This window comes from Mustela erminea, chromosome 12, assembly GCF_009829155.1.
Source record: "Mustela erminea isolate mMusErm1 chromosome 12, mMusErm1.Pri, whole genome shotgun sequence".
Lineage (NCBI taxonomy): Eukaryota > Metazoa > Chordata > Mammalia > Carnivora > Mustelidae > Mustela > Mustela erminea.
Window position 1 is genome coordinate 7,622,509 of NC_045625.1, and position 15,559 is coordinate 7,638,067.

General features: G+C 52.1%; 1 protein-coding gene across 3 annotated transcripts in view; it reads right to left on the bottom strand.

Annotated features, from left to right (window-relative positions):
* Nucleotides 1–2,357: 2,357 nt before the first annotated feature.
* Nucleotides 2,358–15,559, bottom strand: part of STXBP1 (syntaxin binding protein 1) — a 73,035-nt gene continuing 59,833 nt past the window's right edge. The window contains exons 17-20 of one of the 3 annotated variants that reach the window (XM_032306934.1): nucleotides 14,251–14,336; nucleotides 11,192–11,346; nucleotides 9,512–9,637; nucleotides 4,140–4,275 (exon numbers count right to left, since the gene is read on the bottom strand). In XM_032306934.1, coding sequence (XP_032162825.1) covers nucleotides 9,528–9,637; nucleotides 11,192–11,346; nucleotides 14,251–14,336 — 351 coding nt within the window. In that variant the 3' untranslated portion in view covers nucleotides 4,140–4,275; nucleotides 9,512–9,527. Of the gene's footprint in view, nucleotides 4,276–9,511; nucleotides 9,638–11,191; nucleotides 11,347–14,250; nucleotides 14,337–15,559 lie in introns of all 3 variants that reach the window. The other 2 variants (XM_032306935.1, XM_032306936.1) reach the window with 2 other exon arrangements.

Sequence of the window (15,559 nt, forward strand, 5' to 3'; positions counted from 1 at the left end):
ACCTGAGCCAAAATCAAGAGTCGGACGCTCAACTGAGCCATCCAGGCGCCCCTAAACTAATTCTTAGAGAGTTATTAGTTCCAGCCCATGCTGACTCATGTTCTGTATTCACACCAGAATCCTGTCATCTTTTTATACTGGTACTGTTTTCCTGATAGCAGAGAAACTGGGCTTTGGAGTCAGACGGCCATGTTTAAATCTAGGCTCTGTCATGTGCCATCTGGAGGCCTTGGCCAAATTCCTCTGTCTTTGTGTCTTTGCTTCCCCATCTGTCAGTAGGGATAACAATGACCTCTAACTCCTAGAATTGAGAAGAATCAGCAAGAGCGATACAAACACTCATGCCGGACACATAATACTTGCTCAACGTATATTAACTACAAGTAGAATTACTATCTCTCTGTTTTTTAATTCAGTGAAGCACTTTGAAGCCATGGATTCATTTTGTGACTGGGGATCTAAGGAAACACCACAGTGACCATCCTTTGCCTCCTGGGTGGCCGCTCTCCTGACTTCGGTGTATTTGTCATTCTCATGTGTGCATTTGCACATTTGCAACACATGTGTCCGTAAGCATGCTTTAACACCTTATATAAATGTATCATTCTGTGTGTATTCGTCTATAAAAGTCCCTTATCAGGGTCACGTGGAATGAGACCCACAGCAGATTTGAGCCAGGCCTGCCTGAGGGTGAGGTCTGTTCCCCTGGCCACTCTGCCATTCGGTATCCAAGGGAGGAATACCTGGTAGCGCATGGAGGCAGGTGAACTGGTCCCCGAGCCGGGTCTTGCCCCCTGGAAAGGCAGAGTGACCGGCTACAGCTCTTAGATCTGTCTTGGTCTAGGACTGCTCAGTTACTGAGTCAACGCCATCTGCTTTGGCTTCAGAACCCCCAGTTCCTCCAAGAATATCTAACATCACTGGAGACTTTCTGGAGGGGCGGCCACGGGCTCCATCTGTGCTGCGTAACACGAAAGAACTGCCAGAGCATATAAAGGGCCCAGTCTCCGCTGCTGGCTGGTGGCGAGGGGGGTGGAAAGGAGGGAGGTATCAGAACTCTGGGTCAAAGCCTGTCAGTGACCATCAGGGAGAGACTAGCCAGCCACTAGCCTGGGCCTGGAGGGGATGGGCGGCCTGGAAGGAAGGAGCAAATGACATTTACTTCGCTTTAATGTAAATTCAGGTTAGAATGATTTAAAATTTAGGGGTACCTGGGTGGCTCCGTTGGTTAGGTGCCTGCCTTTGGCTCGGGTTGTGATCCTAGAGTCCAGGATTGGAGCCTGTGTTGGGCTCCCAGGGAGCCTGCCGCTTCTCACTCTCCCTGCTGCTACCCCTGCCTGTGCTTTCTCTCTCTGTCAAATAAATAAATAAAATCTTTAAAAAAAAGAATGATTTAGAATTTAAACATTATAATCTTGGATTTCATTTGAGGATTTGAGGGTGCTTGGTTACTGGGTCAGTGACTACTGCTATAAGATGGTGAGTGTCTGATGCCCCCCAAGCTGGAATGTGTTTTGGGGGGTTACTGCCTTGCTCTTGGCCTTGGCTTCCTCATCTGTGAAACTGAGAAGGGAGCCACCCAACAGACGCAGCACACGAGGGGTCTGACGTGGAGCAGGGACTCAATATATGGTCACCGTCATCATCATTACGTCCCTATCTGGCAAGTCTCACCAGCAGACAGCTGGGTGGAGGAACTGTAGCATCCGCCAACTGGCCTCAAGCTGTTAGATGTCTTCATGCCTTGAAGGAGATCAGGATTTAAATGATACAGTGACTGAGGACCAGAGAGCAGAACCAGAAGTTCCTACAAAGAACCCCACTCCCTGTGCCTCCTATCCCAGCAGGTTTCCGGTGTGACCCCAACCCTAACTCAAGGCCAAACCCATCTCCGTCCATCCAGATTCTGAACAAGCTTCTAGAGCAATAGGACGCGAACCAGATTCTGATCTGGAAGGCTCATAAGGCCAAGGGTGTGGCAGCAGGAAGAGAGGAGAACAGGCAGATGGATCAAGTGCCTCATCGCCCTTTTGCCCTGAATGTATGGCCGCTGAGCAGGGAGCATCTGCGGTCTGTGAGTAGAGACGCCTTTCTGATAAGGACAAATAAGACCAGAAAGAGCTCCCTTGGCCACAAGCAGTGCCCTGTTGCTGCCCAGGGCCCAAGGCAAGCTTTGTGAACTGTCCTTGAATGTGAGACCATTACAGATCTTAACGTGAGCGATGCTGACTGGGGTCCAGAAGACTTGGGGCCATAGCCGGGGTGGCGGTCTCATCTGAAACGGGCCACCGCAGAAGCCTTCCTCCTTCAACTCTCCAGAGCAAAGCCAGACCAGGAGCCATTGCGGACACCATGAATGGGTGCTGACTGATTGATTTATTAGACTCGAGCGCTTTAGTACAGAACGGTACAGAGATGATACATGTTTGTGCTTCAATACTTTCCAACACTGAGATTCTGAGAATTTCAAGGTAAACAAGTTTCAAGACAGACTAGCTTTTTTAAAATATCCTTTTGATAAATTATTTTTATATAAATAACAGAGAAAGGAAACCCAACATGTTCGACACACAAGGCCCTGAAGCGTGAGCCCTGTCGAGTCAGGGGCGGGGACAAAACAAGCAGTGACAGCAAGAAACAAACCAGTGCAAGCACCTACAGTTCTGTCCTAAGGAAACGGGGATATCTTCATGGGGAGAAGGGAGACAGAGAGAAGGGGCCTGAAAACTAATCTGAGTGCGCCAGGGAGATTCCGAAGCCTTGAGAACACCACGAAGCGTCTACCGGGGAGGGCGAGGAACGCGCTCCGGAAGGAGAGCGGGCGGCCGCGTGGAGCTAGCACACACCACGTCTGCAGGGACATCACGAGACAGTAATATGCACACAGTCTGCAGGGGTTCAAGGGCAGCGGGGGGCTGGGCAGGGGACATTTTTGTGACTTCCACTGTCATATTTTGCGACACCAGCAGCAGGACACGTGGTGCGCTCACCACCGGAGAACGGAGAGCTGCTGAGTCTGGAGGATGACGCAACATCCTTTCTGCGTTTGCTTCTTTCATTTTTGCTTTAGAGCTAAGTTTTATACAGAGAATAAAATGATCATTTTCTCTTACAAGCACGACGACGTATGACCCCACACGACACAAAATAAAGTATTATGAAGTATCTTAAACTGAGGATAATCTGAGTGGGAACAGGGTCTGCATAAATCCAATGGGCTGTTTTTCTGGGGGGTTTGAAGTCTTAGGGGCACAGACCTTTGTCTACAGGAAAGGGCCCTCTGCTCAGATTCCGTTCTAGTTCATTCCTCACCTGGGGCTCTGCCCGTGCTGACCCCACTGAGAAAGAGGAGTTCTGTTGGGGGTGGTGCCCAGGGAAGGAAAGGGTCTGGCAAAAAGCCCAGCCTAACTGCTTCTCCAAGAGACAAAGGTCCTGGTGGGACTTGCTCCACACTTGCTGGGCACTGTGACTTAGGCGGGGAGTGGTGACAGGCTTTGGGCAGGCAGCCCGGCACCAGGCCTGACTTCATGGGAATACCTCCAGCCCCTCCCACAGCCCCAGCACAGAGATGGTAAGCTACTGGGGAAGGCTAAGAGGTCGCTTCCAGCTCGAACCTCACAAGATGTCACCTGATCTTCACTGCTAAGTTTATCTGGATGAGAGCAGGCTGAGGGGGTAAGAACTGGAGTGAAGCCAACAGATTAATCCTCAGTTTGAAATATTCCAGGAACAGACATCTCTGTGATTCCTGAAAAAAAACCAGTAACAGCCCAAAACGGATTTTGTAAAACACCCAAACGTCTACCTTCCCATACTCAAGCAATTTGCGCATGTCGCACTGGGTTATATACAAGGTCATGGAATCATAATAATGGGAAGAAGGTGTCCATTCATTCTAGAAAGTTCTACAACTTCTCCAGCAGTGTGTCCCTTACGCGGGAACTTTTCCTCTTAGGACACATGTAGAGGATACCCTTTTTAAAAAACACAATGCATTATTTTCTTTTGTTTCACACAAGAAGAGGGCATCATTAAACACGAGAACGCAGCGGCGACAGTGCCGGCCAGGGCGTGCAGAGCTGGGGGAGGCAGTGGAGGGACAGGGTCAGCAAAGTAACCGAGGCGGGCAGCAGTAGGGGCTGCGGAGCACTGTGGGAAGAGGGTTCGTTTTTTGGAGGGGTGGCTTATGTTTTTAACTGCTTATTTCTTCATCTGTTTTATTCAGTTTCTTCAGCGTGTCCAGAAGTTTCTGTGGGGTGAGAATGTGCGTGGATCCTGGGGGGGCAGAAAAGACAGTGAGCTTGCTGGCTCTGGTTCCCACCGCGTCTGCTTTCCTGCTCTCCGCTCCCCAGCTCTGCACCCATTCCCCCACCCACACCCTGGTCTAGAGGAAGCAGGGAGGGGGTCAGGGGTAGGGTGTTGGGGCCACATCACAATAGGCCTGGGAGACATTTGGGGGCTGTAGATAAATAAAATACATCCTCTGGCTCAGGCAGGGCCCCAGGCTATATCAAGGAAGGAACCCGCCTCTCCGTCTGGGCTCAGCATCATCAGCCAGGGGACGGGGTGGCTGCATTTCTGATTCTCTGTTGCACTCGAGGTGAAGCCAGGGAGAAGAATTCCAAACCATTTGGCAGGGGAAAGGCTGGGAAGGGGGCGGGGGTGGTAAGGGGCTGTGTGTGGAAAGGATGGTGCCTGCTAGGGACGGAGTGATGCGCAGGGCACCCTGGGGGAAGCCCCTGACCTCGGGGAGCCAGCGGGCTGGTACTGCCCTCGCGGGTGGGACCTCAGGCGTGAAAGGGAAAGGGCCAGGGTACCTGAGGCCTTACCTTGCAGAGACCGCACATTGTAAGAGATTAGAAATGCTTGCAAAAAACTTAAGCTAATGGAATTAGATATACTTCTACTGCAAAAATAAAAAAATAAAATAAATAAATGAAGTCCTTTTTCATAAGGAGAGAGAAAGAGAGCTAAGAAGTGCAATAAAAAAAGATGCATGGACCGTGTGGCTTGGACATGGACTTTACTGGAACAGAACAGAAGTGACCGGTGTGTGAACATGAGGCCGGCACACATGCAGCAGCGGGCTTCAAAGAAAGAGGTCCCGGTGGGAGAGAACTGAACAAAAGAGCCGTACTTGAAAATGTGCCCCCCTGGAGGTGCGGGCGAGGGCATGGGCCTGTGGGGGTGGGGACAGAAACTGCAGGGGCCAGATTTCCACCCTGAGGGTGAGCAAAAGAAGGCTTTGGCTGGCTGGTTGGGGGTGATTCCAAGTACCAGGGTCCCGGTGCCTTCGACCACTATGCGCTCAGCTGACCCGTGACTGCTGGGACTGCAGGTCTTGAACCTGCCTGCCTGGTCCGTCCAGACCCGCAGCAAACTTGGAAAGCTCTTTCTGGCATGAGGGGCTTCTTCCAACGTCCCATCTACAATAGTTCAAGCCCTAGCCACCTTTCACCACCCCAAGTGAGGACTTATAGCCCGCAGCAGCCCCTGCCCTCGAAATCTGACCCATTGCTCTGCAGACCTCCCGGAAACCTACCAAAAGCAGACTCATTTCTGCGACTTCACTAATCTTCCTCGGTGTCCTAAAGAAGGTCAAAGGCTACTCCCCGAGCAAGAAAACAGGAACAAACACTGCCAAATCCTTAACAGCGAACTACTGCCAGAGCGAGGGCCTTCCAAATCTCAACTCCATGCAGTCTGTGCCTCTAGAAAGCCTCTGGATATTTTGTGCAGAGATTAACTTGGGGTCTTTCCAGGTAAAGGCAGTAAGAGTACACATGCCAGAGAAACCGTCCCTAATGCCCACCCTCCACACCATCCATCTGAGTTCCAGGAAACAAGGCAGAAGTCTCGATTTACTGGAAAAATCAAAAGGGAGCCTCTGGTCAGATGCCCATCCCAGAATGCTCCCTGCCTTGCTTACATGCAAACTCAAGATCTCAGGGAGGCCGAAAAGGGTTAAGGAACCCATGCTCCCAGAGCTTTCTACTATCTGATAGCTGACCATCTGGTGTTCCCAGTCTGACTGAGAGAAGTTTCTCTGCAACAGGCCTGGGAATTCCTGGGCCCAGATTCAGTGGGTGTCTTTAAGACTGGCTGGTGTTAATCTGAGTCACCTGAGAGCTAACTTTTGTCACCCAATCACCTGTATTGTTCTAATACCTTGGTCAAGATTTTCACCACCACAAACTCTGCACACAGAGCTGGGTGACCCTGTGACCCACACGCTGCAAACCCACGTTTTGAACCCCCGGGAAGCTGACCAGGGAGACCCTCCAGAACCACATGGGGGGTCGACTGCTCTGAGGGTCCCTCTTATGCTCTGTAACCATAAGACTGAGAAATTTGAACGCTGGTCTCCAAACACAGTCACACCGAAGGCAGCACTGTGGCCCAGACACAGTGAGCTCTGCCAGGACAAGATCTTTCCTAAGAGAATCTGAAATTCAGAGTGTTCTTAGAGATCGGCCGGTCTAGGCATTCCCGGCTTTGGCCAAAATGGACCTATCAACCCAGACGACCCAGGGAGGCACCAGGCAATGTGTACATTTAAGAGCAACCCAGGGGAGTCTGACGATCTGCCAGGCTTGGGAACCAAGCTCTGGTCCACTCCACATCCTAAAGATGGGAGAATGAAGCCCTAAGTGAGTGCTTGTCTGTGGCCCTTCGGTGGCACGGCCAGGCCCAGAACCCATGCCACTGGTCTCAGCTCTGGGCACCTGGGCTCCTGGCCCCAGCAGGGGACGTACAAGTGAATGCTTAAATGGCAGCTGGGCGATGGGCTGGCTCTGAATTCACATTCAAATTTGAGTCCCACTGAAAAATGAGACTTGACTCCAATTGGGAATAAAGTAAAACATTCAATGTAAAAAAACAAAAACTTTCTCCCAAGGGCAAGTGCTGTGTAACAGCTTCTCGGAGCACCTCCACTGGCTTCGGATGGCAACTTGGACATTCCCTTGGGATTGCTACTTCTAACATAACCCCCCAGAGCTGGGGGTGACGGTCTAATGCAAAGACTTCCCTTCTGGACAACATGGAGAGACGAGTGATTAAAGGGATTAAGGTGAGTCTTGGGTGCCTCTGGGCACTTCGGCTAACCATACCAGCTCCCTTCAACCGGCACCTGGGGAAGAGAGGTGCCAGAGGACCGGGGGCGTTGGTAGCCACAAGCAGGGCCCGCCAGGGACACCCTGACCCACTGCTGAGCAGGAAAACTCATCTCTTAGAAGCTAAGTCACTGCAGACATTGACGTTGACAGGAGACAACCCCGGCCCTCGCCTGTCCTGCACTGTGTCCGTCTTTGGTCACCTGCATAGTCAAAACAGAAGGGGTCAAGTGCTATCTTTACCTGCCTTCCGACCTCCCCGGGATTAGGGCTCCTTGTCTTGCTTTTTCCTAACAGAACGCTAAAACACAACTCTGCCCCCGCCCAAAGCATTCCAGAAGCCAAGAATATACAACTCGAGTCTATTCGTGTTCTCTGCTCAGACAGCAGCCAGGATCCTCTGTGCTGACTGAACACGAAACAGAGGAAACCAGCCTACAAGGGACAGGATGCTTCTGAAGCAGGGACTCCCAGAGCGAATCCTAGCGGGAGCGCCTGGGATCTGGGTTTGAGTCTTTCAGACCCTGTAAGGGGTCTGCCACTGCTGCAGCCAGACTCAGCATCTGTCCTGTAAGTCTTAAAATACATCCTGCAGCGAATGCCGATCGCCCCCCTGCCATCTGTACACAGAACCAGATGTCTCTGATTACCAACCGACCAAGGTACTTCTTCTGAACAATGACTTTTTTTTTTAAACAATGACTATTTTTTAACAATTGCTTTTATACCACCTACTGGCTGCACTTTCTAGGGGAAGGCAGCTGGGCAGGACGGGGGGGCAGCCCAGAGCCTGGGCCATCCCACCGGCAGCTTCTCCCCTCCTCCTGCCCGGGGGAGCCCCCTCTCAGCCACAGGGAGGAAAGAGGAGATAAGCTGCACAGCTGCCTGTTCCGACCTTTAAAGCGAGTCCTTTTTTGGCCCAAGCACGTTCTCTTTACACAAACAAGCACGCTTCTGGTGCTTCCTGGTCATGGTTCTGATGGCCCAGTCCCCTGAAGTTCATCAGACTGCAAATGCGTGAGTGCGGGCCTGCAGACTGAGGCCCCCAAGCTGAATTACTGAATTAGATGGTCAGAGCTCGAGGTGCCTGGGGCCCTGCAATCCAGCCTCTCTCCTTTCTGCATACTGTGTGCATGGGAGGGGGTGGGGGGACCTCCTACAGTCCCACAGGTGCTCCCGGCAGAGCTGGGTCTCGGGTCCAGGCCTCGCCACTGCCCGCAGGTGACTCCTGCTCCACGACTCTCTCTCCTGGGTGAGGGATGGGGGGTCCGGGGACACCGTCAGTAGAGTGCCCGAAGTCAGGCACACAGAGTGTGGCCTCATCCCAGACTGCATACGAGAGCCACAGAGTGACTAATGCCACAGTGGAGTTCTTCAGGAACCGTCTGTCACGTGATACACCCGGGATGGGATGGGTGGCAAGAGAGAGGAGGGAGTCAGGGCAAGAACAAAGGCTAGACAACCTCCCGGACAGACACGGGCTTCCTGGGTAACAGGTAAAGGCACAAGCGTGGTGGGAGAGAGAAGGCACAGTCCCTCGAACAGCACACTGTGTGAGGAACGGGTTTTAACCAAAAGATTCTCAGATCTCACTAAGAGACTTCAGTGCAAGAGGGGGCTATGATGACTCAGCTCTGGGGAAAACCCACAGGAGAATGAAAATAAAAGCGATCACTGAAAGGGTCAGTGACTACTAAGGGCCGTTTCCCCCAGACCAACATGAGACCTGAGCTTTCCAGTGGCGGCTGGGGTTCACCAAGTACACAGTGGCTCGTGACCCCATCACCTCTTAGAAACTGTTCCTCGAGCTGAGTGCCTGTCCTGGGAAAAAGGACTTTCCAGGTCTAACCACCACTGATGTGGAGTCTACTCTGACGCGCTCTGACGCACTCCAACGAGCCTCCTTCATGATCAGGTGCCTGCGGATGTCTCCACTGGACCTCTGCCTTCTGAGGGTGGCCCCTCGAACGCCTGCAGGCCTCACGCTCTAGTTCCCACCCCCAAAGGCGGGATGCTATGTGTCCCCTGCCTGGTCCCCAGGCTCGCAAGCCACACACGCCTCCGGCCTCCCTCAGCTTCAGCTCCTCTGAAGGACTGGTCGCAGCAGTTACGAGCACTTTCGGATTAAAACCCAGGGGGCGGCACTGCCTGAGTAGCAGGTGACGCAGGGCCCGAGTGAGCTGGCAGGCCGGGGCCCAGAGGCTCTCGCGGCAGGGTCGGTGAAGGCAGCACCGGACACATTTTCAATCGGTGTTAAGAACTGCAAGCATTTTCTTGTTGAAAGAAAATCAAATAAATAAACTAAAAAGGGAAAAAGAAAGAAAAAGTGTGACGGAATAATCAAAGAAAACCCTTCAGAGTGGAAGAGTTTCTTTTCTGTAATAAGCTGCTTTTACTTTGTTTCTTTGGCTCTCACTCCATTGTTGGAGCCTGATCCTCAAAAGATACCCTAGAGGATTCCCTGAAGTCGGGGTGTCTCAGGTCCATGAGAAATTTGGTGGGAGTGAGAATGTGAGTAGAACCTGCGGGAGAACAGAGTCCAGCTGACTGCTTGAACAACGGTACGTTATAGGAACATGCCAACTCAGGCCTACGTTTTATGCAGCCAATGAGGTACGAGAAAGCAGGACGCGAGCACGCGCACACACACACAGGCCTCCAGGACAGCCGGCATGCACAAAGCGGGTGAGGCCACACTGTGGACGTCAGCTGTCTGCGCAAGGCCGCTCCGTGAATCAGGGCAACTTTCTCTCCCCGAGGTTCCGCCCCCCCAACAGGGAACTGCCAGTCAGGACCAAAGTCGAAGTGGGATATTTACATCAAAGCCTGGCTGTGACAGCTTCTGCCCAGGAAAGCTGCATTTGAGCTGAAAATTATCAGACGTGTGCATGCAACACACACACACACACACACACACACACACACACGAGTAGGAGATAGCTTTATCACGGGGTCCATGTAACAAAAAGGAGAAAACAGTACAGGGAGAAGTAGTGGTGACCAGGTGGGGAAGTTCCAGGGAGTGGGGAGTGGGAGGAGAGGATGTCCAATCTCTCCACTGAATGGTGGTCTCTAGAAAGGGGGTCGACAGTGCGAGGTCCATCTTGACACACCCGGGAATGGCCACATGGACTGGTCTGCAGAACCTGGTCACTCTGAGAGCTGGGGGGCACTGTGACCGGGTTGCCCCAAAGCAGAGGTGTAAAACGGACACAGCTTGTAGAGGTGAGGGAAAGGCTAGGGCAGTATGTGCTGATAGCCTTTAGTCAATCAAGGTCAAGAGGCACCCTGGGCAGGTGTAATCCATTTTGTTAAGGGCAAGATGGGGCCAAAAAAGGCATTGAGAGAAAGCATGATTTTTCTCAGCTTGCTCTTCCCCTGCCAGCCCTAGAAACTGTGGAAAGCAGTAAAGTCTTCCACCGCCTTAATTCAGCTCTAATGAGTTGCTTCCTTTCTTCTTGAAAGGAAACACCAGAAAGGGTACGGCCGACCTAGAAGTGGTAGGAACTGTAAGGTAGCGGGGCCCCTTCGCAGAGTCCGGCAGTCAGGCAGTATGTTTCGGGCAATATCTGCTCTCACGCTGTGTCTGTCCGTCTCCAACTGACACGTAAAGGAGGGGGTGAAAATTTACCTTCCATTCATTAAGCGTCTTCCGGATATGAGGCCCAATGCTAGGAAAATGCAAAGTCCCACCTCAGGCTCAGCGTAAGGCTTATTATAAGTGGGTGTTCTTAACCCCGCTGGGTTGGGTAAGGAAATCACGGTCCACCCAGAGGTGGGGCACTTGCTCAAGGTGACCCACTTGGCAGTGGCCGAGCAGGGACGGGAGTCCGGGCGTGTTGGAGTCTGTGATCGGGCGCTCCCCACCGCTTGCAGCTGCCTCGCATCACGAGACCCAGTGCAGACATGAGGAAAGAACCCTTGGCCCCTTAGCTGCGGCTGTCCACAAACGTGGCTAGAGACTAAGTTTTGCAGGGGCAGTGGAGAATCGAAGACAGAATGAAACACCGAAGCATGGAATGGGTCAGAGTGCGATGAAGCAGCCCCTTCCGTCGGGAGTACACGCCCCCACTCACCTATTAGCACTTCCCACTTTCCATTGGCTTGGGTCACCTCGTAAGCACAACGCATCTCGTTCAGGCTCACGCCCCCAAGGATGAAAATAATGAGGCGGGGACCACTGCGGTACTCCCCTGGGGCCTTATTCTTATGCCAGTGCCCGTAGCGGGCGCTGGGGTCCCGGGGAGAGGGAAAAGAGGAGAGGGAGGGGGGGAGAGAGAGGGAGAGAGAGAGAGAGATTAATTGTGTTTATCTGCACTGAAGTATTTAGTATTCCATACCTCAATGACTTATTCACACATTCGTCTGCACACCAGTGACCGGAACAGAGTAGTAGAAGTGTTGGTCCAGCTGAGCCGCTGTGCACGTTATCAGAGGGTCTGGCGGCCCATGCTGTGAGCCTGTCACTCTCTTGGAAACATACAGGCGACAGGCAGGCTCAAGTTAGCTTTAAAGTTTGACGTGTTACATCCCACAGCTTCGCCCCTCACGGTGGTTGAGGGGCTTCTGCTCTCGAGCGTACAGGTTTCTGGACGTGTCTGGGACACTCCGCCGGCAGTGAGCAGTGACGAAGGAGACACGGGCCGTCTTCAGGTTGATGCGGTTTCCCGCACTGAGCACCTCACCAGGCCATGGTCTCCCCCAGCACCAGGGTGGCGACCCGAGGGCGAGTCAGCTGTGCCCACCAAGAGCTCGCGGCTTAACTGGGGTGTGTGGGGAGGAGGAAGCAGGCTGGGATCGTGCTACCGAGGAGCTCAGTGCTACCGGGACACACACAGGCGAGCTCAGTGCTACCAGGACACACACAGGCGAGCTCAGTGCTACCAGGACACACACAGGGGAGCTCAGTGCTACCGGGACGCACACAGGGGAGGGCCTTCTAGCACCATTCGGGCCTCACTGGAGAAGTCTTCCCAAGAGATGGGACACTGAGCTGCCCCTGAAAGGCATTTCAGTGGTGGGACGGTTCCCAGAGGGGTTCCCCTGGCCCTGGGCTTCTCTTAGAAAGTGTTCACCTTGTCCTTAGAAATAACGAGAAATGAGTTGCTTCCAGGTTAAGAAAATGGGGGAAACAAAACAAAAAGCAAAACAAGGAGAGCGAGTCTCTACTGAAATTTCCACCCTTATCCCTGACTCTTGACGGCATTAAAGTCACTTTCCAATCCTGAAGGTGCTGGGGGTCAACCCAGAGAGAGAATCCTTTGACAGCCTGCCACCGTCAGCCCGCCTCACTGCAGCACTGCCGGGACTTTTGGAATTTCACCCCGACGTTGGCAGTCAACATCCGGCCTCCACTGGTGTCAGAGGGGATGCGCAATGCCACAGGGGCCACGTGGGCCTCCAGCCTCGGCCCGGGAGAAGGTCTGAAAGTGAGGGCTGGGAGGCAAGAGAGAAGACGGGCAGGCAGAGCACGAGCAGGGAGCATGGGGAGGTCATCCGGCAGGACGTGCTAGTCCAGGGCCCCGGCACGCCCTCTTAGGAGCTGCGAGCTCCTGTTCCAAGCTCAGGTGTTCACTGGCAGCTGCCAGGAGCCACGCCAGGCTCTTGCTGTTGGAGAAAAACAGCGGCACCCTGGCCGGCTGCCACCCCAGGAAAGGTGCTGCTCTGGGTCAGGGAACAGCCTGGACCACACGGACGACAGAGGTCAGGAAGAGCCTGGAGGCGAAAAACCTTCAAGGCTCATCACAGAGCAAAGCAGGAAAGGCTTCCCGAGGCTCGGCAAGGAGGGAAAAAGAGGACATGCTTCTGAAAACAGATCCTGGAAGATGCCGTGAGTGACCAAGAAGATGGAGTGCTGGAGAACCCGGGGAAAGAAGCATGGATTGCAATCTACTTTCAACTCCAAGCTGAAACGTCTGAGCACCACCAGGTGTGTAAACCCAGTAAACCCAGTAAACCCAGTAAACCCAAGGCATCCACACTTCCACCATCTACATATCCATCAAGAATGATTCGGAGAAATGCAGCTCTGTGCAGACCACGTGTTCATCCCCTTCTTAATTAATTCTAGAAGTAACTCATCACAAGTGAAAGCAGAATACACTGAGCATCTACTTTGTGCCAGGCTCTGTTTAAGCAACACAAATCCTCACTCTCACAAGGCTGACATTCTAGCTGGGGGAGATTGGCCGTAAACAAGAGAAACGCAAACACTTGATGTCGTGCTGGTTTAAACTACGGAGAGGACAGAAATGGAACAGGGGAGACGAGGTACTGGGGGGGAGGCTAGCACTTTTTTTCTTTATTTTCTGTAACACCTTTAGTGAGAGATAATTCACGTCCTGCAATTCCCTCATTCAATACGTGCAATTCGGTGGTCTTCAGTACAGTCACAGAACCATGGACCGTCACCAGTCAATTTCAGGCTATTTTCATCACCCCAGAAAGAAAGTCCATAGCCATTAGCAGTCACTCCCCATCCCCAGCAATCTCTCTTCTACTTTCTGTCTCTACAGGCTTGCCCACTCTGAACATTTCAACGTGTGGACTTTTGTGACTGGCTTCTTACACTTCATATAGTGTTTCCAGGCTTCACCTATGTTGTGGCACATGTCAGTGCTTCATTCCTTTCTTTGGCTGGGTAATATTCCATTGTATGGACACACCATGTTTTGTTTACCCATTTATCTGTTGAAGGAAATTTGGGTGGTTTCCACTTATGAGCTGTTATGAATAGCGCAGCTAGGAACACTGGTGTAGTGTAATGTCTAAAAGGATAGTTAGGGAAGGTGGAGGAGATAAGGGGCAAGCCACGTAGATATACCAGTAGGTATACTGGGGACAGATCATTTCAGGCAGAGGGGAAAGCAAGTGCAAAGGTCCTGAGGCAGAAGTAAGCCTGTATGCAGAGAAGGAAGCTAGCATGGCAGAAGTGGAGAGAACGAAGGGAGGAGTAAGGAATGAGTCAGAGTGGAGTGGGAGCCGGAGGGTGAAGGGCCTGCGCTCCGGCTGTGATGAGAAACAGTGGGAGGGTTCCTGTGGATACTGCTGCTTCCTAACAGAACTACCTTGTGGCTGACAATGTACCAGAGATGGTCCCACTTCTCCCCCTCGCTGGCTCAGGGTTCTCACTCACCTGACTGCGGTGGTACTAAAGGAGGCAGAGGAGCGCGTAGAGATGTAAGGGTAGTGCTTGGTATCAAGTTTGTCTTCAATAGTGTCCTGGAAAGAAAAGAGACAGATCCTTGGATTTTGCCATTTGTTTGAGAAGGGCTGACAGAACCAAGGCAAGATGATTCAAAGAACAAGTCCCTTAGCACAGTGACACGGCCAAGTCTGCAACGACCAGAGCTCCCCCGCCCTGCTGCCCGTTGCAGATGCCTCGTGTTGTGCTCCGCAGGGCCAGACGCTCTACAACAGGCTGGTGCACTGAGATCAGTCTGCAGGTCTGCTTCTTTAAGAGAAGTTTAAAAAATAAAAACTGCAGTGGGGAGCCTGGTTGGCTCAGTTGGAAGAGCAGGCGACTCTTGACCTTGGGGTCCTGAATCCAAGGCCCATGTTGGGTGCAGAGATTATTAAAAAAAATAACCTTAAGCAAAACCAGACCACATTAATTTTCCTTGCTTCTCTTCTGTTTTTTCTTTTTCTTTTATATTCTATGTGAGGTGCGGATGCCGCATTCTGTCCAAAAAAATCCTGACACTTGCCTTCAGTCTTGTAGAATCTAGGCACAGGCAGATCTCACAGGCAAGACCAAACCTTACACCTTCAGTTTTCCAAGGGTTTAATTATGTGGTGGGTGGATTCCAGCTATGCACCTCCTGCTGCCTAGAAATCTCCACTCCTCTTAACAGCTACCATGTGAAGCCTACACATGTCTTCAGGGGGCTGGGGGGAGGGGAAGGAAAAGGAAGCAGAGGACAAAGGAGCACATGAGACAGAGGGGTGGGCTTTAATTACACGGCAAAGAAATGTGATTGGTTTCTCGATGTTCATGTTCACCCATCCTTTGGGATTGTGGGTTTAAAAATAGGAAGTTGACTCAGTACACCCATTTAAAATATACTTATTTTAACATATAAGTCAGCAGGAACATGGACTGTTTGAATTGACAAAGGAATTCTGGGAAAGTCCCTTCATTGTCAGGACCCCAGTCTTGTCCACCTATAGAGAGCAGGAGCTGGACAGCGTAGCTCCAAGACCCACGCCAGAGATCTATGAGGCAGGATTCTAAGCAGGGTTTCTCTGAGCTACAAACAGAGAGCAGAAGGACAACTCACATTCACAAATACGAAACATGTACTATATGCAAGGCACTGAGCCAAAGGACACGAGGTGAAGGCAGAGGCCGAGGTATAAAAAGCTGACGCCAAACACTGAACGGATACGTATACGTAAAGGGTATCCCTGACACACACTACAGGAGACCGGGGCAGCCTCTGTGG